The sequence below is a fragment of the Bombus pyrosoma genome, linkage group LG7, assembly GCF_014825855.1.
Source record: "Bombus pyrosoma isolate SC7728 linkage group LG7, ASM1482585v1, whole genome shotgun sequence".
Taxonomy (NCBI): Eukaryota; Metazoa; Arthropoda; class Insecta; order Hymenoptera; family Apidae; genus Bombus; species Bombus pyrosoma.
In genome coordinates this window covers 10,371,047-10,395,310 of record NC_057776.1, presented here as the reverse complement: position 1 = coordinate 10,395,310, position 24,264 = coordinate 10,371,047, and the positions used below count along the sequence as shown (strand labels likewise).

At 49.6% G+C, this 24,264-nt stretch overlaps 2 protein-coding genes across 2 annotated transcripts in view; both read right to left on the bottom strand.

Moving 5' to 3' along the window:
• LOC122569837 (myocardin-related transcription factor B-like) overlaps positions 1-24,264 on the bottom strand; it is a 184,474-nt gene that overhangs the window by 24,940 nt on the left and 135,270 nt on the right.
• On the bottom strand, positions 6,921-16,534 carry LOC122569838. Its single transcript, XM_043731465.1, has 2 exons — positions 13,163-16,534; positions 6,921-7,283 (listed from the first exon to the last, which is right to left on the bottom strand). The coding sequence occupies exon 1, from the start codon at positions 14,581-14,583 to the stop codon at positions 13,663-13,665; it is 921 nt and encodes a 306-aa protein (XP_043587400.1). The 5' UTR covers positions 14,584-16,534; the 3' UTR covers positions 6,921-7,283; positions 13,163-13,662.

Here is a 24,264-nt window from a genome sequence, read left to right as displayed (position 1 = left end):
GAAACGAATCGACGGAAAGCGTCTCGTGTAGCTATATGTTACGCGGGACGCGAACAAATGCCGGCTTGCGAGCCAGCCAGACGTTTTCACTTTGGTAATTAGCCGATTATCTTTCTCGAATACCGAAAGACTTCTTCCGCCTGCTGCTTTTTCGTAACCGTTAAATCGTTGCGTTCCACCTAGGTAGTTTGCAGTTTCCACCCGGGGAACGAAAGATTCCATTGATGCGTGGCGTCAATGCCATCAACTGTCATTCGTGTATAGCGAACGAAGTACGAATATTCCAGAATGGCCGATGTTTTCCAAGCGTGTCCGGGCATCGAAAATAACCCCCGAGGTTCGGAGTGTCTCGGTTGCGTCTGATTCTCGAACACGACCGCGCGCTCCGCTTAATGAGGCGTTTTATTCTTAGAGCGAACATCGAGTTGGAAAAACACCGTAAAAACGACAGGTATATTATAGGGGAAACACAATACGGACGCTAAAATATACGCGCGATCAGAGGCGACGAAAACCAAGTTTACGTTTTTATCCTTCACCCTACACGAGTGAATCATCTCTGTGAAAATGAGAACGACGCTGTTTACTTCGATCAGGATTTTGGCATTAAGACGATTACCATTGCGCGTGATTCTTCTCGTTCCGTATCATCTCTGAATCATCGTTGCGAAAAAAAAACCCAAAGAAGTTCTCGGTTTATGCAACTTGCGGTAACGCGAATCGCAGTCGGATGGTTCCTTTAATTGTACAGCAAGGCTTCCATCGAAGCTGAGGAAAACACGCTTCATAAAAGCGCCTTTGTATGCATCCCGTACACCCACGTGCCTACTTAACCTCGCTCTCTTCTCCTCCTCTCCGTAACTCGTACGGCAACAACGTGGATGCTGGCTGCCATCCCTCCAGGTGAAACTGTTTCCTGTGTCGCAAGCCGCGTCTTTCGCTTCAGAAGCGTCCTCTCCTCACGTTCCCGCCGCATCGTTTTCCTTTCTTCTTCTTATTTCGTTTTGCCTTCTTTCTGTTATCTCTGTTGACTCTCGTCAGCCTCTTCGGCGTCTCCACCAAAAATACACAACTTACGCATATTGTATTTTCCAATGAATCGTCGTACTTTTCGCCTCTTCCATTTCTTCCCTTCTTCTGTTATCGCGCGATTTCTATTCTGCCTTCGTATTCCCTTCTCCTTTCCTCTTAGCTTTTCGTCAGAAATCCGCGTGCAACGCAACATCACAAGCAGTTCGCGGAGCCAAAATCCCACAGTTGGACGTTAATTACGCAGCTTTATCGCGTCCAGGCTGTTTTCCCTTGCGACACACGCGAAGAAACGATTTCTCTCGCCTCTTCCCTGTCGGTTGTTCCCTCCCTCTCGTCCTTCTCTCCGTTCCACGATCCCTGTGCCCCGCGTCCTCGCATCTCCTCGTCTTCTTTCTCTCGCAGCGCGGTAATATATCTGGCCAGCGTGGGCGGCCCACGTGGGTTTGACAGCTAAGCCCACGGAAACTGGTTACACCCACAAGCGCGCAGGTCGCGCCGCATCGGGAAGAGGCACACGCCAGGTAGGCGCGTTCGCCGCGTCGTCGCTGACACGGCCGATCTTCCCTTGCCGCGGACACGTGGCATCCAGCCCCACCGCGACATCGTTTTAACAAGTTTGAGCTTTATAGGCAGTCGCTGATTTATAGGATTTTTCTTTCTATCTTCTCCTTCTCGATCTCTGTAGCGATAAGTCAACTTCTATTCTAATAAAATAGGTGTGGAGAACAAGTCTCAAGGAGTCGATAAATCGATATCTTTCGATGGGCTACTAGGTATTCTTAACCGTCGATTTCTATCGAATGACAGGAGTTTTCTCCGGAATGGTTCGGTGTTCAGTTTGACGTTCGTCGTCTTTTCTCACTGAACGTTGGTGCTCGCGTATTACGCGTAATGTCGCGCTAAACGTAGCGTCTCGTCGACGTTCCACTCGACTTTATAACGCCTTGTATATCTTTGCAACGATACGACCGTTTCTACAACGATCTTCGTCTCTCCGAGAAATTTAACTCGGAAAAAAATCAAGTAATTGTATAAATTGATAATCGATTTCTGCAGTGATGTCCGAAATTCGACAGACGATAGGAACCCGATTTCCACGGTGAATCGAGACAATGTAAAAGCAAGGCATCGGCACGAAAACGACACCCGGCCGGTCAGTGTTGCGCGACCGGGATAGAAAAACGGCGTTGGCAGTGAGCCGCGTGGGCAAGCTGGCGTGTCTAATAAACATAAAGGAGGCAGACTCCGTCGTTACCCGCGTTTCCTTTTTTTTCCTTTGCCTCTCTCCGTCTCTTTTCCACTCTCTCTCTCTCTCTCTCTCTCTCTTTCTCTCTCTAGTCTTTTCTTCGACCGGCAGTTTCGACTGTCTCCGCCCCGGTGGCCGCACCTCGTCTCTCGTCCATCGTGCCACCGCGTCGAGCACACCTTCGCGGACAATTAATTTACCTCACGGCGTAGCCCGGAGTCTCGCGAGCTTACAGGCGTAGTTTGCGGCCGGCCGTCCAGAAATGGAGTTGGTTTCGCCGGTTAAGATACGATCGTATACGTACGAGCACACATCCTCGCCGGTAGCGTTGAGAAAAACGCCATAACTTCGAGTCGTATATGGCGGCAATGCACAGGTGCATGCCACCGTGCATCTACCCCCCTCTGGGTCCCACTCCCTTCACCACCGTCACCACCACCACCGTCGGCCACAGCCATCCACAACAGGCACCCCTTCTTCGTGGACCCTTTTCCTCTTCTCCTCGACCCCGTCGTCGCGAGTCGACTCGATCGAACGTGCGCGTAGAATGTCAATTGTTCCTCTCTGCCCTCTCTCTTTCTCTCCCCCCTCCCTCCCAGCTGTTCGACGCCCCCCGTTGCTTATTTTCTTCGCTTCTTTCCCGTCTGTTTTTCGCGCGATCCGGCTCTCTGTTTCTCTCGTAGAGAACTCCCGTTCGCGGTGACGGGCGTCTCTCGATCACCGCCGTCTCTCTTTTCCGACTGATCGGACATCGTAGGAAGGTTGAGACGGTTTGGGAGTGAACGGCGAAAATGGTGAAAAACGGAGCGGTGTTAGCGAGTTTGTCGGATTCAGCAGGCTCGAAGGACGCGAGGTCTGTCCGCGTAACAGTCTTGGGAATGGGAGTTGTTGCGTTCTCGCTCTGATATCAAATTCACGTCGATGCTTCTTTCGTCTTGCACTTCTCGCGAAATGAACGACGCAATCGTTATCATAGAACGTTGGGTATAATTATCTTACGGCTGATCGTACGGTTTTCCTCCAAATTGACAATTTCTACTAATTCTGCCGAACACGATCTTGGATCATTTGTATTTAACTCGTCGTTCCTCCCGCCTGAAACTCGATTGCTATACTTCGACACAAAGCCATCGCGAACATTCTCCATGTCCCTCGAATCTCTTAGTTTCTCTCTTTTGTCGGAGACCCGGTTGGCGGTGGATATCGCGAATCCGGTGTTCCTTGCCGCTCGCTCGACGTCCTTTACCCCTTCTATTATCCTCTCTCCCTCGCGAGTCGGGGCCGGTGCCATTGCTCGGTTGCCAAAGACGAGTGGTAACGAGCCGGTAAAAAATAATTAGTATGTCCGTCGACTCGGTGCTTCTAGAAATAGACCGGTCCGCATAATCATCCGCCGATTCCGAGACCGCTTTGGAAACCTGCCGGCGGCTTTGCGAGCTCTCGAGGTGATACCACACGCCGCGGCCTCGTCGATGTATAGACCAGCGCACACGCGAGCGCCAACTCGAACGCGGTTGTCGACTACGCGAGGGAATTCGCGAGATAAGACCGCGTAACACCGGTGATGCTGGGACGCGAGCTCGTTATATCACGCGTTGCGGTCTACGCGACACCCAGCTGACGTTTATTAGCCGACCATTGAGATAATGATCTCTTATTAGCCGAGAAATCGAGCGGATCGACGGTAGGATTCACGAACGTGACGACTCTTCCACCTCCAAGGGAAGTGTCCCTTTTTCCTCGAGTTTATTTGTACTCGTTCTCCTGCGGCGTTGATGTTTGAACGAGAGGTAAGTTGAAACGACGTGCCGACACGCTGTCGAATGAGTATAATAATGGTAATAATTATGGCGTTTTCATTGTGCGGCATGCGAGATGGGTAGTTCGAGAGAGGAGTCGCTAGTACAAACACGCCGCGTGAGGTCCGAGCGATTACTTTCCATTTGTTTTTCTCATCAACGTCGGCTACCGACGTGCAGCTTCTTCGTCGACGGATACGAACATATTCGATCCTGTTATCGTTGGATACATGGACGCGTCCATACGAAGATCAACAACCGTCCACTGAAGAAATAAGTTCGAACATCGAACGAGACAACTTGTACGATTCGAACTTATAGAATCTCACCCTTCTAGTCAGACACGACGTTACAAGGTCGACGGTATAACGTCGTCGAGGAAAGAAACACCAGGGAGGTTGTCGAAAGGAGCGGACGATCCGCGGACAAGCGGCTTCGTCGCGAGGCAAGAAGGTGGAACGCGAGAGGCAACGAAAGACGCGCGCGTGTCGTGTAGACGGCGACTCGGCTTCTCTCTTTCTACCGTTCAGCTTTCTCTCCGGTTCGCTCGCGCTCGCGGCACGCGGTGAGAGCTGAATTTATGAATGAACGAGCGAAGGGCGAACGTGGGCGAGCCCACGCGCTTTATCATAATCGGAACCTCCGGCCTAGTCACGCCTGCCATAACTGCCTAGGCATAGAGCAAGGTTGCTGGTGAGGTGCTCGCGTGCTCCTAACGCTTCCAGCCGATCCGATGGATGAATGAAATCGCGACCCATTCACCGGGTTATGCGATTGCGAAATCACCCTTTCTCGGTGGAGCGCGCCTCTAGTCTTTGGTATTCTAATTTATTCCAAAGTTCGAAGTGTAGCTTCGTGATCGAGCGTCGAGCAACGCGACGCGTGTCGTCGTCTGATACGCTTCACGTTAGTTCGGAGTTTCGACGTTTCTGTTCTCCCACTCCAGAGACGTGGCTCGTGCTCTTCTTCAACTCGTTTCACAGCAAACGTAATTGCGATAGACGCGAGGAAGCGCTGGTGAATGAACGAAGGGCATGCGTGGGCCGTGACAACCTACGATGCGCTTCGTTGATGAAATCGGCGCTACCGATCCGGCTATTGCGACGCAGTTTTCTTCGGAATCGTGTCATCCACGTCAAGTCGCCAACTATTCATAATTCCCGCACGGGATACTACAATGAACGACCCTTTTACAAACCGGAATGTCGTGTTTCTCAATGACATTTCATGAACGACTGGTTGAAAATCGTTAGATCGAAACGTTGTCCGTGTCCTCCAGTGCCTCTTAACTGTGTCGTATGTGGCGATCGAATCAGCGAATATTCAGAGTGGAAGATGCAGAGAGCAACAAAATTGCATCACACTCGATCGATCCGAAACTGCATAAAAGCACGACATTTGAATATTCACGTAGGTGTTCGGTGATTTACGCACGGACGAGTCTAATTTTACGTCGAAGGTCGGGCCGCCATCTTTCAATTGCGCCGACGAGATAATCGCTTGCGATACGTCGCGAAATCACCCTCCTCTTCGATCTAACGTGTCAGATTCTCGCGGAAGAAGAGTCGAAACTACAAACTGGGAGGAGGACCGTGGGGCGAAGATTCCTAATTACCAGCAACAGATCCTATTCCGCGGATTTTCTTCGTCGAGGAACTTGGAGATGACGGCTGAACGCGAGGAGAATGAATAATCCATGGGGCACGCTTCGGGACAATGTACGCATCCTACACAGGAATTTCAGGTGTTTCGACTAACGAGCGATTTGCATGAAACAACGAGGACGCCCGGCCACAGGGAACCGGAGCGAACCAGTTTCGGATCGGTCTGGAATACATTCGTAACTCTTTAAACGCGCGTAATCCGACAGGCTCGATCTCGCGCGAAATCCTTCTTTGTTTCTCGTTCCTCATTCTCGAACGAAAATACTCTAATTATGGTTTGAAACGGCCACGTTACTTCTCTATCTCGAGACGTTTCATTACCAACTCACTGTGGCTACGTTCGTTGGCATCTCGTAATTACACCGGTCACCATGCGCTCGATACCATCTTGTCCGGTGTAACCAGGAACTTTGACGCGATACAGCAAAATTGCACGCAGCACTCGGAGGAAATCTATGCGAAACGAATTCAATGTTCCACGAACGGTAGAAGTTACCATTAAATTGTATAGTATGTAACGTTATTACGAAGAGATACGTAGATAACAATTCCGCGTCGATGATCTAAGAACGTTTATGAGCAGTTTCTCAGAGTTAATCTGCAGCGGAACGTTTATACTACTAATTCATGACTTATTTCCGTGACGTTCTCTATTCACCGTGAATTGTAGCTTTTTTTTTTGCCAGGACGTTGTACTGATTTTCCCCGGTTTCCCGCGAACGTACCGGGACTCATGTGGAGCAACGCGTTCCGAGGAACGCATCTATCGCCACCAATTATCGCAACCACCGACAGGTGGATGGGATTGCAACGCGGAAAGACAACGGTCGGGTAGAAAAAAAGTGGCGAGCGTTTCCTTCGTTGCGGGAGTTGTGCGAAACGTTCTGTCAGTCAACAGTTTAATTCTTTCGCTACCCCGTATGAAATTTCTCGTGCAACGTTAAGATTTCACGTCCGTTCTCGCGTTGGGTTTTAAAAGTGGAAACTTTTACGATCGTATAAGAATAACGTGATAAACATAGTACCTATTTCTTTCTTTCTATTTTAATGAAAAAAATCTAATGAAACGTTACCTTTGTCGCGCTTGATGCGTCTGCAAATGGCACACATGCGACGCACGCAATGTTGCCTCTCGAGCTTCTGCTCCGTGTCCAAGGTAACCATGATTGATGGATATTTTTTAATAAATAAACTCTTTCTTCTTTCTGTCCTATACGTACGAATATATGCTACGCGCGCGCGCGCGCACGCGCGTGTGTGTTTATATTACTATGCGTTCGAAATTTCACTGATGAGTCTTCTGGTCATCGAGGCGCGATCGTCGGTTTGTGTTTCCTTCGACTTAGCACTGTCACAGACCGGAATCTTCGTACCAATAATTCCAACACTCGGCGAGCACTAAGTTTCACATATTATCACAACTGATCTGATTATCCTCGGACACTGACTAGATAGAATCCTTTTGTCTCGGTAACGATGTCGCTGACGGAAATTCACATGGCTTCTCGTCGCTATACTTGACGCTCCAATAGTTGGCGGTTCCTGTAAGCATCGACTTTGAAAATCGATTCTCCCGACGAGACGAGTCTCGTCGACGATCGACACTTTTTGTCCGAGTACTGCTGTTATTTCGAAATCCTCAAACACTCGGTATAAAAATATTACACGGATCTTCGGGGACTTTAAGTTCGCAGTACTCGACGGTCCGCAATCTGCTCTTTTCTTCGTCTTCGTCGTTGCCTCTACTGGAATGCTTGTTCCTCGATACTTTTACGAAGTGCGTGCGCAGCGGTTACATTTTTAAACGCCGGTCGCTTAATTAATCGTCAACATTTAAACAATCGGTCGTTGTGATATAACACTTTCTCCCGGCTTCCTCTTAATTGCAGCACGACGTGGCGTTCGGTTTGAATTTCACGCGCGTTTTCTCTTCGCCCGTTGCGCGCACGTACACGAGAATTGATTTCACCTCTGTATCTCTGGTTATTCGCGCGCGACTGTCGCGTTTCGCGCGATCCTCTCGACTAAGCGGTTCGCTAATAACTACGCCTAATCGACGCGGTGATGACGAATCGCGTCGCGTAAGCTCGCTCACCGCGCGAACAATAAAATTGCGGTGGATCGAGTAGGCTCCGCCCATTAAACAGAAATTACTACCTATAATTTGATATGTGACAGCTACGGAATCAAAGTTAATCGACTGGTGACAAAAACGATTGAAAAATCGTTTTCCCAGTCGATGACATACCCTGACAAGGCTTGTCACAGTCAACTACGAACGAGCAAAGAAAAACGAGCAGGATGAAAGAGCGAAATACCCGAGAGACGATTAGGAGAGACAGGCGTGGTAGCGTTTCGGTCCATCGAAATCTTTCCGTCTCATCCATCCCGTGAAGCGTCCTTGGCTCGCATTCTCGACCTCGCTACCACGGTCCAAGTGGTCACGGCTAATTAAGCTTAATTCAATTTAATTAATCCCCGATCTCTGGCCCTTGGTCTGCGCGCGGGCAATTAGCGGTGGGCAAGAATCAGCTGGCCTAATCGTCTCAAATTAATAGAGTTCAGGGTGGCAGCGACGCGAGGACCGCTCCGTTTCTTCTTTTTCTTTTTGCCTCTGCTCTTGTTCGCTTGTCTTCTCGTTTTTTCTTTTTTTCATCTTTCTTTTTCCATCTGGTTTTTGGCTCGGGTCAGTTGAACGCGTGGGCGGCGTTTCGCCGCTGCACACCGCGAAATTACGGTGAATTATCGACGGGCCGGGAAACGGCTGGTTGGAGGCGCTTCGTGGAACTTTCGAAAACGTGAGAGATACGCTTGCCCGGCGGCTGCCTATTCAGAAAAATCATGGGGAGTGAAAGCAAGGTAAAAAATGTCGGCGCTCGCATGGAAAATCCTCGCGGTGCTTTCCTCGCGAATCACTGATTTCACCATGTTTACGCGAAATTTTGGTCGAAAATCGATCTATCTTGAAAACGTTGTATCGAAAAAGCTATCGTATAATTAAGTCGGCAATTTACGAGAACGATAAACGCTACCATTAAGATAAAATACGACTAGAACTTGCCACCTTGAAGTGCCGCGTTTATAGTCAGAGCTCGACGACAATCAATTATCCTATATGGAAAACGTAAACAGTCCCTACCTCGTAGATGCTCGTGTAAGACATTACGCGCTATTACCAACGAATCGATTTATCAGTCTCGCACATAATTAACACCTTATATTTCTCGAAACGTATTCAATGTCCCTACGACATCTATGAGAACATAATTTCAACTATAAAAGTAAATTGCGAATAAAAAGAAGGAAAGTTAATGCACACTTTCCTGGTTGATTAACACCCGACGCGGTGTCCGGAGACATCGATGCCCGCAAAGCGATGCGCCACGCGGCGCGCAATCGCAGTATGCGTGCGGCGGTAGTGACGGCGACGGCGAAGACGTGACAAAAGTTTCGCCACCGGACGTTGCTTTTCGTCGACAGGGCTTAATAACCATCATCGGCAGAGTATTAAAACGCGGCGCGCACGAGAAGGCTGAAAGCGACAGTGAAAGTTGACAAAATACACTGGAACGTTCTCGACGTGCGTTCGCCGCGCACCCACGCACCGACGTTTAATTAACACCGAAATTATTGAAGCCTGAGCGCGATCACGCGGAGATACGAGCGGTCACGCGCACTAAATAAGCGCCCACGTAATCACGCGATTTTCTTCCCCTCTCCCCGATTATTATGTACATTTTTAATTATCCGAGAGCTTCATCGTCGCCCACCAGAGTCGCATATTTTCGCGTTTACGTTCGATCGTTCGTCGTCTTTATGCGAATCCTACATCAAAGGTTTCGTAACTTTTCGCAACATCTGTTGACGTTTTACGTTTACCTGTTTCGACGAATTTTGCGAGTCACGTTATCACGATTTTAGAATTATTGCCAGTTGATTTGGAGTTCGTTGTCGCGTGCACCCACGAGGCGCTCGGATATCTTATGCCATTCGTATGTTAATAATTTCGAAAGTTTTCGATAATCTCTGCTTTATTTCATCGATCTCGTGTTCTACAGCACCGAAAACGACGATATATTCGCTTCCTACGCTAATTGATACGTAATATCAGCTTCTTGATGCCTTGTTTCCTCCAGACTCAGTCTATTATCGCAACAATTTCCCAACGTATACTTAGCACGATCCGATTCCACGTTTCTCCCAATTCGCAGCCGCGGCTCTACGGTCGCGTTAACGTTCCCTTAAGTATCAGTTTGCGCGTATTACCGCGGCCAGCGCGCTATTAACCAACATTATCGCGTTATCGCGGTCGATTACGCAATGCCAATCACTTCTACCAGATTACTGGTGCCGTGGATCGAGCGTGCGCCACGTGATTACCGTAATCACTGTTATAACCCCGGGATGGAGGATCGAGAACGGGACACTGGCGTATACGTTCGTTCGTTAACGCACGATCGCGACACGGCGAATCGTTTCGTCTCGATTTTCAACCTACTTATCACGATATTCAACCGGACATCGTTATTAACCGGCGGCTCGGCAATCCGATCCATTAATCCGCGACGCTTTTCTGCCGTTTACCTCGCCTCGTTTAATTAACCGTAGCCGGGTTAATAACGCAATTTGTTACTTTAATGACTTATCGAGTTACGACATTAACACACTGCACACTATTAGCGTTATAATCACCTCGAGGGTTAAGGTAGATTCTCGTGCAAAGAATCTTGTCTATCGACTCCTCCCCTTTCCGATATTCGTACGACCAAGGGAAATTAACGCAGATTGCATGATTCTACGAATCTGTATGTTCAGAATTATGCGAACGTGAACGTGATCTTTGAAGTATAAATAAAAAGATTCTTGTTTAATCCGTTGTAACGTTGTGATATAAAGTTGGATAACGTTAGAGCGATGGAACTCATAACTGTATATGATCAAACAATTATAGAAACAAGGGTTTCGTATAAAACGACGCAAGCGATAACGACGTTCGTTTAGAAATCGACATTATCGAGGCAGATCGCGCTCGGGTCTGATAAAAGCGGCTCGTCAGCCGAATTTCTCGAGAAAAAGTAAAGGGGGTTGCGAAAGAGAAATCGGACGGCGGACCCTCCTGATGTCGGAGAGGAATCGCTTGGCCCCTCCCACGAGGTTCCCTGGCGGCTGCCTCGGCCTCGACACGCATTTCCAAAGGCTCTTTTCATCGTCACGGACCCATCAGCCCCCGAGTACCGTCGATTCTTATCTGATCGTGCCGATCTTCTCATGATCTTTCACTACGGCTCTCGCGTACGAATTTATTCTCGCGGCTCCTCGAAACGTTGTTGGACCGGTGCTGGATACGAAACGCTTCCAACGACCGTTCTCGATACCTCTCCGATCGGACGCTATCGCTCGATTCCTATGCGACGTGCGTTTCGATCTTATCGGCCGACAACTGACAATCAAGGATTCACGATTTCACGAAAGTGGCCAAGTGAAACGCGCTGGTAACAACGACTCAATAAAGTCGCGTCGAGAACTCCGTGAAGTACGACGAATTTTCGGAACAGCGATTTATAGGAAATTAAATTGAGGAACGTCGTTTAAAGATCGATCGCGGCTGAAGCACCTGTCCGAGAAAATCATCGCGGCCGGTGAAAGCGAATCAGCTAAACCAAAATGCCCACTGTCTTCGGCAACCAACACGAGTTTTCAACGAAACCGGATCCAGCACATCGAGAGAATATTCCAGTCGTTGAAACACTGACAGGTCTCGCTACTTCGAGTACGTCTCCAAAGAGAAAAGAGTTACTTTATAAGCTGGGTACCACCGATACATTCTAGCGAACACTACCGGGACAGCTGAGGCTCGACATCGTTAAACGTTCGAGAAGTCGAGTGGAAGGCAAATCGTGACAAAAACTTAGTCCCATCGAGAGACATCGTTAACGATGTCCAGCCAATTAAACGCGGCTGCCGCGAACGCGTAACTCCCGAAAGCCGGGCGGCAAAGGATTAAAAGCCCCCTGCCGATGGACGAGGAAATCGGAAGGACGATCAGAAAGTTAAAACGGTGGTGGCGCGGCCGAGTCATAAGAAGGGACGTGTTTGCGAAACGAGGTAGATCGAATCCGATCACGATTCAATTAATATCCAACGCGGTGCGGCGGACCGCCGCTTGATTTAATTATCAGATTCTGGCTGACCGATAGGAATCGCTTCATTAAGGCCAGCGGCCCGGAGAAGATGCATAAGCCACGTGTTCGATCTTCGTCCTCGCGGCCCTCCCCTCGTCATCGGTGCGTCCCTCGCGAGGTTATTTATCGAACTGCCTTCCGCCGCATCGGGATTCGCCGTGCCATAAATTTTTGTCCGGCCACTCGTTAGCGGGACCGATTTATTCCCGAGATGATGCCCACGGACACGTTTTCAGACGTCCGGTTTGACGCTCGAAAATAGCCCGAACCAACAACGGGACCGAACCAAACAGAACTACAGATCCCTTCCAGTGGCAGTTGTTCGGCGTGATGTCATCGAACCAGGCCGAAATATCGTTGTAAACATCGCCCGTCCGTTTCGACGATTCGATGGAACTCCACTCGACTCCCGTCGCGCAAAATCCACTGAATCAAACAGAACGTATGGACGAGCCTCTGTTTTATTGAAACACGTCACGCGATAGATAGCAATAAAAGGCGGTGATAGGAATGGAGGTGCGAACACGAAGGTGGAAGAACGCGAGACAGCAACAAACACACACTCGAGGTGGATTCGCACCGAGATACGGAAGTAGTAACGATCAGCAGCGAGTCCTGGACGAACCCTTTCATTATCCGAGGGTCATTAGCCTGTCGTTAGGGAAGAACCGTGCGAATTATTCGCGATTTCGACGGGACGTGACAGCTCGGCTGCCACGCTTCTACGTCGAACGTAGGCGAGCTTTTAACCAGTTTACGCGAGCCTCGTGGTCTTTAATGCGCGCTTTTTTACTGCAGAAGGCGACGTCGTAAAAATGTTCAACCAGCTGTACGGACACTCGATGCTCGTTGTCCCGCGTCCGATTTTATCGTCACGTTTCACGGTCTTAATAGAGGTTTATCGGTGTTTCGGGTCTCGGTGATTTGTTGCGCGATTAACGGGAGAACACGATTTGGGAAAGAAACGATTGGAACGCGACACGATTTTTCCATCGACACCTTGGCCATCAGCTGACGTATGTCATTGAAATATCTCCGTTCGAAACGTACGCGGCTATCGCGGTTATCAAATGATTTTACTCCTTCGCTTTCGCGTAAAAGCGTGCAAAGTACTTGTTCTCTCATTTGAGAAATCACTGCGATTAGGTGAGTCGAACACACTAGCACGATGCAACTCCTGCAGAGGCACAGACGACGCGGAAGAGCAGACTACCGACGAGATAACGACAGGATGCGCACCATTCAGTTTCGTCCGCGAAGAGCAGCCGGAGCGTCGGCGGTCGAGCATGTTAGGCGAGGCCTCGTTGATCGAGGTGCGGGTGCGGCGGTGACAAGACAGACGACTGGATCGACACGTTGACACACACCATCGACGCACAAGCCACAACTCCACTCTCGAGAAGAAGTCCCTTTCCGAGACATGAACGTCGGTCGATGTTCTCGGTCGACGTGGACGCGTACGTACTGTATAGCTGGATTCACAAAAGAACCAGAAACACTCGTGACCCGCGGGAATCCGGTCAGCCGGTGCAACAAACTCTCTTCTGTTTTACTCGGTCACCCACGAAAAATCTTCCTCTCCTCGTCGGTGAAACCCTACGGGGTATCGCGGCACGATGACACGAGCGGTCGCCGGGGTGACCGTGTTCGCGCACTATAAATACACACACCGAGGGTCGCTAGAACGCGCGATCGAGCGCGCACGTGGCGAAGAAACTCGCACTCGCGACACACAGCTTCTACAGCTTGACGCGGGTGAAACACTCGCGGCTGGCTGTCCTAGCAAAGAGGAAGAGTATCTTCTGCAGGAGGATGGCCGCGGGGGTGGGCTGCGCGGCGAGATCGATGGACGGATCGCCGATCGATCGGTGGCTCGATGCGGTGGCTGGTGTCGCGCGGTAGAGCGCGACGTGTCGCGGCACGACACGCGATAGAAATGGGGAAAAAGGGAGAGCGAGAGAAAGACGGGTGGCAAACGGACGGACAGAGAGGGACAAAAAGGAGAGAGAGAGGCGGAGAGAGGGAGGGAGAAAGCACGCGCTTCCTGGGAGAGAGTGCGATCTGCGCCCGGTCTCTCGGCTCGTCTCTGACTGGTGTTGTGTGCGCCGCTCACGAGAGAGCACAGCCCGTGCGCTGCGTGCTGCTACACGGCCTGGGGGCCACGTGACACGGTCCCCTGCAGGAGGTAGGACCGCTTCGTCGCTTAGCGTCTCTACCCCACCGTGCGTATATGCGTCGGCGCGCGTGTTTATGCGATTTGCGCGCCAGTGTGGAGCGCGCGTGTGGGCCGCATTACGACCGCTGGCCCGTGACACCGAGCCCACGGCGGAGGGAGAGGCCCTGCTCTCGCTCCGCGCTCGTAGAAACGCGAAACCTTCGCCGCGATTCACGCGTATTCCTCCGATTCGATACCCGAACGAACCGCCAAAGCGTACAAAACCGGCACCACGGTGACGCTTCGTGATCGCGGATGGAACGCCTGCCTTTTTCTCGCCATCCGATGCGGCAACGAGCGACGTCGTGAAAATCTCGCATATCCGCATTCGATGGCTACGCTCTCGAAACGCGAAGAAAGAAGCTTCAAAGAGAAATCGAACGAAAGGGCAAGATTTCGTACGACGGAAAAGAGGGAGAAGAAGAGAGAGCCACTGTCGTGGCATCCCGTGCAGCGAGTGCAAAACGATGCAGAGGCGGGTCGAGGGGAATCGTTGAGAACTGCTCCGCGATACGGTGGTGGGGTTGCATTGGTCTGGTGGGAGGAGGGGGCAGCATCGAGTGGGAGGACTGGGCCCGCAGGCCCCGTTCCACGTTCCAACGGAGTGGGGGTGCCGTGTCTGTCCCTCTCTCTCTTGATCAGGGCCTCTTTCTCCGCTGTCGGACGGGGGGGATCGCAAAGAATAGGGGTGGGGCGGCCTACGACCCCGCCAGGCGCGTGCCCCGAGTCAGCTCGTATGCTCTACCGCGCACGATTGATAACGAGCCGTGGCGTACCGCAGTGGTTTACTGCTGCGAATTTTTCGGCTGGCCGCCGAACGACCCCTAACTCATTTCTGCGCGGCGCTCGTTTGCTCGTTCGCTCGGTCTGGCCAACGGCAGCGATTCGGGCCCCGGTAGCGCCGCGCTCTCGAACCTTGACCGACTCGGGCCTCTCGGTCGCTTACGTAAAAACCAGAGCCGCCGTTTTGTACGAGGTCAGCCCGAATGGATCGTAAATTATCAAGATTTAGACGACGAGTATCCGTTGCAGCGTCGATCGTTCGCCCGACCGCCTTGCTGGTTATTTTTGCCAGGACGGCGGCGCACGATCCAAATTGTTTACGCTTTTCGAGTAGTTGGTACACGTATTTCTTGTCCGCAGCAAACGACAGCAAACGAGACATCGCGCGCGAAGCGAATCGATTTCATAGTAACGGTCTATTCATATTGCCAAGCCAGTTTATTTTCCGCTTGATGCGAACGCACGGTGCGCGACGAAATCTTACGTATCGCGCTCGCAACGATGGTCGTCATGGTGACATTAGATTCCCTCATCGCGATATCGCGAGTTTCCCTTCGCAGAACGACGAGACAACGTCGAGACGAGTGTCGGCCTTTCGGCTGACGTTCGGGCTTTACGCGGCTCGAGGAAGATGACGGAACGAGGACTGCATCGCGACCGGTATTTATAGAGGACTGAAGAAGATCGTAAGCTAATGGTCATATAAATAGTGCATCACGCGCGGTCTCGACTTTTTAACCGGAAGGAAAACTCCTCGGGGCTGCTTTAAAAGCGGTTCGTAAAGAAGGATCATAAATCCAGGCCTCGTTCAATGTGCCGCGGTCGGGACGAGTGTCGCGCAGAAACGATTATCCGCCGGTGAACACGAGCTGTAAAAAGTACACGAAAGCGAAGAGAACACGGCGCGTGATAGGATTACCCGATGAACTGGGGAGGGGCCCCGAAAAGCCCTCGAGGAAGTACGGACTTCCGCGAAACGCCGATGGAATCTTAAGCGATCATCTGTCCTGTTTGCATCTTTCAGACTTGTCACATGGTCTGTGACGTTGAAAGCCGCCTCCTTCTTATTTTTAAATACCCTTTACATTTAGCTACTCTAAACACTATCGCGTGATCATCGGCGTGATTAATGCAGCAGGGAAGTAACGAGGTCGAACTAATTTGCACGCTTTATTTAAAAGATCGTCTAAACTTTGCGAGAGAAATTGCAAAGATAATCATCCGGCGTGATACGATGTATGTTCGGAATATCGGGGTCCGAATCGAACAGGATCGTCTGACCGGAAGTGGTCGCCCACGCGACCGATTCACCCATGATAAGTAGGCGCCGGGGTGGGGACCCCAGATACGCGTGTTGGCGAACAAGCGTGGCGTGCTCGTCGCCGATCGGGTTCAGCTCGCCCACCGCTGTGTGTTTTGTAAATCGAAAAGTCGATTTCGGAATTGCTCGCTACCGCCTACGTGGCCAGCATTTTCGGCGGTTACCGAAACAACGTCCGGCTTCGCCTACGTTTGGGGCTCAACGGCCAGAAGGGCGTCATCCGGACTTCTGAATCCTGATCTCATAACGCGCTTCGAAAGCTAACATCGAATAATGTTTTGATTTGCAACGAGTGTTCGCAAACATTCGTGGTATTTGAGGGCAAGATGATTAATCGACCGACGATATATGACCTGACGGATAATTTCTCTTCGAGTAGAATTTGTTAAATATTTACGTAAATAAATGTGAAAGTTTCGAGTATCAGAGTCACACGACTACGACGTACCAGAAACGGATAAAAACAAAATCGTTAAAGAGACAAAGAAGGTGTATAAAACGTGTCAAGGGACTGCGAGTTTCGCACTGCCGAGTGGGAACAGGCGTGAAATCGAAAGAAGCCTCGCGGAATGGTAAGTCGACGAGTGGATGTTATTGACAGTCGGTTTTTCGTCGCGGTGGATTATGAAAACAGGACTTAGGCAGCGACAGACGAGCATTCTCCTTGACAAATCATTCCGATTGCAACGTCGCCCTTCTTATCCGCTTATTACACAGGCCCAGACCGTGGGACTGGCCGATGCAACGACACGGTTAGTGTCTAACGAGCCGCTGTGCCATCCACGTTCTCGTTTTGCTGCCCGATAATCCGGCCACGGATCGAATATTAAGCCCGACCTGTTGAAAATACGATGACACTTCGAGAACTGTGGCGCGGCTCGGGCTCCAGGGACCCTTCGTCCGTGTCGAAGTCACGTTAGGTTTAACTAAATCTATCGGGGGTCAATAAATATATCATTCCGCCTTAACATACACCAGATTTAGCATCGATGCTCGTGACTTCCACGAAAACGAAGAAAAGAAAATCAAAGAAAAAGCAAAGAAATCTAAACAATTGTAATTACCGAGAAAACATGTAACCAAAGAAGTTGGTTAGACCGCTAATTAAAACAATGTAGAAGTTACGAAACTGCTAGAACGCAACAGTTCCCGCGAAAACCACAACCGCTTCCACATGTTTAACCTATATAGCCAATTCGTCTCCGAAAGTATTTCATTTTGCACGATACGCATCATGTTAAACTGCACCGAAAGCAATTAACTATTACCGAACGCCTAACACCAACTTCGCGAGAGAACCGAGAAATTATCTCTAAAGTCGGCTCCTCCCACTTGCCAGCGCCGATCTAAAATCACTTGTTGACGTTAATTAGCTGCTTCGGGCTGCGTTCGACCGACAGTCGACGACCTTCCACCTAATTTATGAATAATAATCGCATGCACTGGCGTGATGCTCGAGTTCCCGTCAGCAACGAGATGGAGGAGGAGTGGCGATCGGTTTTTGCACGATCGCCGCGTCCGCTCGAGGTCGTTCTATTAATTTTCTAACGCACTGCCAGAGACCGAGAGATCGCGGCGAATGCCGCCGCGTCGCTTCTTACTCCACGATCATTACCGCGTGTTGGGAATGTTAACGAATGTTTCGCACGAGGTTTTGCCCTGTGACTGGTCGCAATTTTCGCCGCTCGTTTCCACCGGCCTAACGGGGATGTCGGATCAACGATCGAGATCCACGTCCGGCTGCGCTTTATGAGCGATTTCAATGAGCACGGAGAAGATTTTCCAAAGGCTTAATTGGCCTTTATCGATGCCGCTACTTTTTCTCCTTCGGGATATTTGCCGCTTGGCGAACTCGGGTAATCGTCGATAACGCTCCACCAATTATCCGTGATTTTTAACGATAAATTGGAATTTTATACGCGGGTAATAGATACTCGAAGATAGATTTTGCAAATAATCGTGTTTACGAACGACGAGTGAAAATTGAAGAGGCTCCGTAAAAGCACAGGACCTTGCACAGATTTCCTACGTTCGTAAATTCCTCGCCTGGAACTTGTAACGAAACATTCGTTGTCTACAGCCACTAGATGCCTATCTTCGATCGGCGACGACATAAACAGCTGTTAGAACCAGACCGAATTCGATCGGAGCGTGTTGCACAGTACCTGCAATTATCCGCAATTTGTATTACCATTCGCGTAGTTTGTTGATATCTTTAACGCGCCTGCACGTCATAATGGTACTGGCAGCGACAATAACGCGGCGACGGGACGATTAATTGCGTTTAATTCGCTCGCTCCGGATTTTCAAGAAATTCGCCGCGACCGCAAAGGTGAACGTCTGGAATATTTCCGACGATTTCAGCCAATAATTCAACAACCATTTGAAAGGCAGCGGAAAAAGCGTTTGCACGGTGAGCGCGTTACCGCGCAGTGGATATTTTTCTTTTCGCCTGAGCCCCATTTTTAAATCAACTACCACGATATACGTAACTTATTACACCAACTAAAACGCAATTTAAGCGAATTTATTATATAAGTAGGAAACGTGGAATTAACCTTCTTTAGACAGATTGCGAAATTCAATTTCTTTCTTTCGAATTTTCGTTTTTGTCGAAGAAAGTTTCGAACGTTCGGCTTCACGAATCCATTGTGCAACGAGGTAAGCATATTCATAAGTGTCTTAGAACTTTTTTAAATCTTTCCAACACATGGTACAGTAAAAAATATAAACGACCCAGTTTAAGAACTGTTAATATCCAAATTGTCGCTATTTGATGAATAAGTCACCGAGGAAAAAGCGTGTTTCGAGGACGCGAAGGTTCGAGTAAAAATTTCTCACGGGACACGGCCGAAAATTTTCTCAACGAGCACTTGACCGATTTTTCAGAGGTAGGTTTCCGTATTGCGATAAGCATCGGGCGGCAACGGTCTCGCGTACATCGTCTGAAGTGGCCTGTAAACAGACCCACCTGAACTAGTTGATCGTGGGTGCTGCACAGATACGCGGCAAGAACGCGAAGAGGCCCGGTTCGAGAGATTTGACTGAAAAAGCATCGAGCTACCGTATTTCAATATTCATGGTGGTTCTTCAACGGTAGCCGGTGTTTCACGCGTTCAAGAAATTCTATCCACGCATGGGAAAGATGGAAAGCGTCCCAAAGCAATTTGTCAGTGGTTAACTAGGTTCGAGAAAACAAACGAGTTTTATCTCGAAAACTCGCGTGCATGAGTCAATGTTGTTGAGTCAACGGGAGTTGCGTGGAAGAGGCAAGTTGTGTTCGAGCAGACAAAGAGTGAAAATTTGGTCGAGACGAGGTTCTCGAAGTTGGAAGATTTACTCGGTCCTGGCGCGTTAATTTATGTTTTCTTGTGCTCTCGAGGCAGGACGTTAAACACTCCCGTTTAGAGTCTCCACGGTGAAATTAAGAGCGGCGCGAAAGGATCGTAAAATAATTTTCGGGCGACGGGCTTCGGTGGAGGGAAGACGCGAAGGATCGGAGATTGGTTGCGCAACCGAGGCGAAATCACAGCCAATATCGTTCGGTCGGAAAGAAGAGACTCGAGCGAGAAGAAACGAGACGAGCAGCTTTGGCTGGACCGATCGGAGAACGCAGCGAGCGTACAGCGGCACCACTTAAAATTCCTCGATGATAAAATTGTATTTATCGGCAATATATTTCGGCGTTCAATGCGGTGGACGAACGCTCGCGCGTTCGCAGAGAGAGCAACAGTAGTGTGCAATAAAAGCTGTCGCATAAAACCGATGCGTCTTCAATAAAGTCCGTCGCGTCGATCCGACTTTCCTTTCTTCTCACCCTGCCTCTCCGCCCTTCTGCTCGTCTCCTCGTAGCTTCTTCTGTTTATTGGGCAATTAGAGTTTTGCCGGGTTGCGTGCTCGTCGCGTGACATTATAACACTTTCCGCGGCCGTGCGCCGACCAACACATTTCAAAGAGTTGTTACGACATAAAGCGGCGCGCGCGCTGCGTTACGCAGGCCAATTACGCCCACGCGGTCCACTGGCGCGCATTATGAAGTTCTTTATTATCGAAAGAGAATACTTTCCGCGACAATGCTCGGTCATGGGTCTTTGAGATCGCCCGAGGCCGATCGGCAGTTCATAAATTCGTCGGCTTAAGCGGAGAATCACCCGCACCACCCCGAGCTGCCTAAGGGCATTTAAAACGCGCCACCGCGTTATTATCGAAGCATCGGCCTCCAATTAATTACGCTCTTCGTCGAAGAAAATTACGCGTCGTTGCTAAATTAAAATTTCATTGGACGATCGTAGGTAGGAAAACCGGGGGATGGACAGAGGCGAGTAACGCGAGACACACCGAAAGACACGAACCTTGATTTATCGTATGTACCGAGAGAAATTTATACAAATTGCGGCCGTCACCGTCGCGGGACTAATTTAATTCGTGACGAAATAAATTTCACGGACTGCTGGACGGCGCCAGTGCCGTTTATTTCGCGATAACCTTTCGCCAGTGAACGATATTTGCCTTACGGTGTTTCGTTCGCGTGGCGACATTGGCGAGGGCGCGAGAGAAAAACTAGCCAAGGGCGCGGTATCTCGAGCAGAAAGAAAGGGGGCAGAAGAAAAGGCGAAACAAAGTGGAAAGTTTGGGTTGCACGACTGGACGAAGGCGGGTTTAGAGGAAGGAAATCACGCATAGATCGCGTAGATGGCGACCCACATACGGTATGAAAGAATGTTTGGCTTTACATTTTGGCTAGGCTAACAATAGATCTCCTCGACGCTGCGTTTACGCGCTTCAGCCTCGCATAGCTCACTTCAAGCCTTGTTCACACCGGGCTATCAAAGGAACACTGTGACCCAGTTGTCGACTAAGACGGAAGAAAGAACTTTACAATGCCTGCATTTAAACCGGCTAGAGAACCGATCTTATTCGCTCTCGAGAGATTTATAGAAAAAAGCCGAAACAATTAGAACCGTTTTGAAGATCAAACGGCACCGTGATCCTCTTGTTTTCCGGCCGTATGATGAAATAGTTACTTAGATCTATGTAGAAACAGCAATTAGATTTATTTAGCAAACAACCGCGCGAGTTCACGTTCGAGTTGGACGAAAATTCGGTGGTGCGATGAAAAAGACGACTGTATCCATTTGGCAAGCGACGCGACGGGCTAATAAAGTAAATTGCCCGTGAGGGAATTTGTGTAAGTTATGTCATTATGCGGCACGGTCATTTAATTTACAGCATAATATACCTGATTACTGACCTAACTTCCAAATAATTCGTTCGTAGGCCGGTCAACGAGTTTCCCTCTTCAGGGAAACTACGAGAAAACGAAATGGAAAGGTATCACCGTGTAGCTTTCTCCCGATTGATCGTAATCCCAGAGAACAACGAACGAACGTCGAAGGAAATCTCGACAAGCATGCGGAAACGCACGAGCCAGCGCTCGTATACTAGCTAACAGATCGTCCATTCATATTGCGCACGGTGGCGTGCCAAAAATTCGTTCAGCGGCCGATAAAGGCCGGTTGCGTGGTCGTCGAGCTGAAATGCCACGCGCTCTGAATAAAATTGCCTCCTCGATATGTGAATCGATGCCGCTCGCAGTGGACTGTATTCACCAGACTGTTGGTTAGAGGCAATTACGCGACGACGATCTCCAAGGTTTATTTGTTCTGGCCGAAGATAAATGTGCAAAATAAATCGGGCCGAAACTGTGGCGGAACGTGACAATAACAGGAAACGATGGATTCGCAAACTCTTTGCAGACTGCTGGCAACCATCGGGATCACTGAGACTCGGATGATTCGAGTGGGAAGTTGTTTACATGGAATATAACTGACACAGATTATTAGTGTATTCGTTTGTTTACGATGCGACTGTTCGAGGAAAATAACGATGAATTGATACTAAAATACGGGACCTCTTACGAAGGCGCGTTGCTTTTCGCATAGCTATTTGGTACCCGTCACAACAGAACAGCTTTCAACGATGTCGATAATTGACACCGAGCACAGCGTTTTACTTTATACGGAATGCCGAACTACTTGGATTTTCAAGGAAGCAGAATTTGCGTGAACCTTACCGAACCGCGAGATTTATCGACGGTCAGATCACTTTCCTTTTTCGCCTTCGAGCATAGTTAAACGGGGAAAACGTTTCAATTCGCCAGGGGTACGAAGGAAGAAAAAATGAGAGAAGGCACGGTTAATTATTATCGGTCGCGTAACGGATGGAGGATCATTAGGACACCGAATTTGTTACGCGTTTCTAAGAGCAAATAAGAAATTAATACCTGCTCGACGGGCCCGTACACTTTACACGTCGTTAAGCCTGACGGCCGGCGTTAGCATTACATCATCCAACGCCAATTAAAATGAGATTATTAAAACGTCACGTCCATCAAAGCGGCTAGGAAAGGAGATGGAGGATCACGGCAACGTGTAATTTCCAGGTATGCCTGCTGCTTCCAAACGAGCTTAGAATGAATTATAACCCCGTGTTCAGTCGCGTTTCATACGGAAGTGGCGGTGAAAAAAGGACAGAGGAATTTCTTCGGAAGAACTAACGTCGCCACGTGCCACGATATTTGCATTTCAGATTGAGAATTCACATGCGATACTGTTGCGTTTCACACGATGAAAAAAGACATGTTATTAATAGAAACTCCGAGTATACGATGTATGTTAAACGACTTAATGCATCCGGTACGCGAGAAATTTCTATTAATAGCGAACGTCTCTTTAACATTCGTTGCATCGTTCTAGAATGAGAACTTTTCTTCTTTTTTAAATCTTGATTGCCTCGAATTGTACCGATTAAAACTAAAAAGGCTATGCTTCATGGATACCGAGGAATACATCATTTTCTATCTCTGAAATAAAAATGTCCGTGGACCGTCACAAGTACGACCAAAAATCGACGTCGCCGAGTTCGCGAGAGTTGCAAGCGGTACACTGCCATCTCGCGGTTCGATCTCTTCATCGGATCAGCTGCGCGGTTGTCCGCGTATTCTGCGTGGTCCGACGACAGAGGAATCGGTAGCCAAGCAGCGGGAACAGAAGCAACAGTAGCAAGAGGCAGTAGCAACCGGTGCAGCGGAACACGCGGCGCGGCACCGAGAGCGAATGATCGAATCGGGACGATAGCATTGCGAGTGTTCGCTGGCTCGAGTGGGAGTATTTTTCCTCCGGTTCCTTTATCCGTTGGTACAGATTCCACCGCGAGTACGGCATAACCGCGATAAATTACGAGGGTGGAAGGCCGAAAGGGATTGCTGGTGGGGCAGCGCAGAGCGTAAGGGGGTCTCGTCGAGCAGAAGAGAGAACGCGGATAATGGAAGAACGCGGTGGAGAAAGAAAAACGACGGGTGCAGCTCGCTTTGCACACAATTTCCACGTGGTCGTCGCGGCGGCGCGGCGGCGGTATCTTTGCGCGAAAATAAAGTGTCGTTGCCGGCTCGCGCGCTCGCGCTCGCGCATGCGCGACGCATAGTCCGCGAAACGGGAAAGAGAAACGAAACGAGCGGGCAGAGAGAGGTCGGAAGGGAGGAAGAGGGAAGGAATGGTAGTGAGGCCCTTATTAACATTTCTCCGGGATTCGAGGCGAGATTAAATTGACAGGAAGGATTTGCGAGTCGTTTGTTACCGGCTACCCTCTTGTCTCCGCTTCCTCTCGCTCCTTTTCTCTCTCCCTTTCCCTTCTCCCTTCCCTTCACTCTTCCCTTCTTTCTTTCCGGTGCGAATCCTCTTTCTCCCGTAGCTTGCTTCCACGTCGGATTTGTTTGCGCACCGCTACAAAAGCCGATGCTGCTTCTCTCTTCGTTCTTCTTCTTTCTTCTTTTTCGTGCGCGGGCCTCGATCGGATCTCGCGCTCGTTCCCTTCGATCTCTCTTTTCTCCGCGATCTCGTTCGATTCCATTTCCGTCCCGCGGATATTCGTAATTATCGACGCCGACGTCGTTCGCTGGATGTTCGATCGGCAATTATACAGGGAGAAAAGCGAGCTACAACGTGGATTTCCTTCGTTATAAAT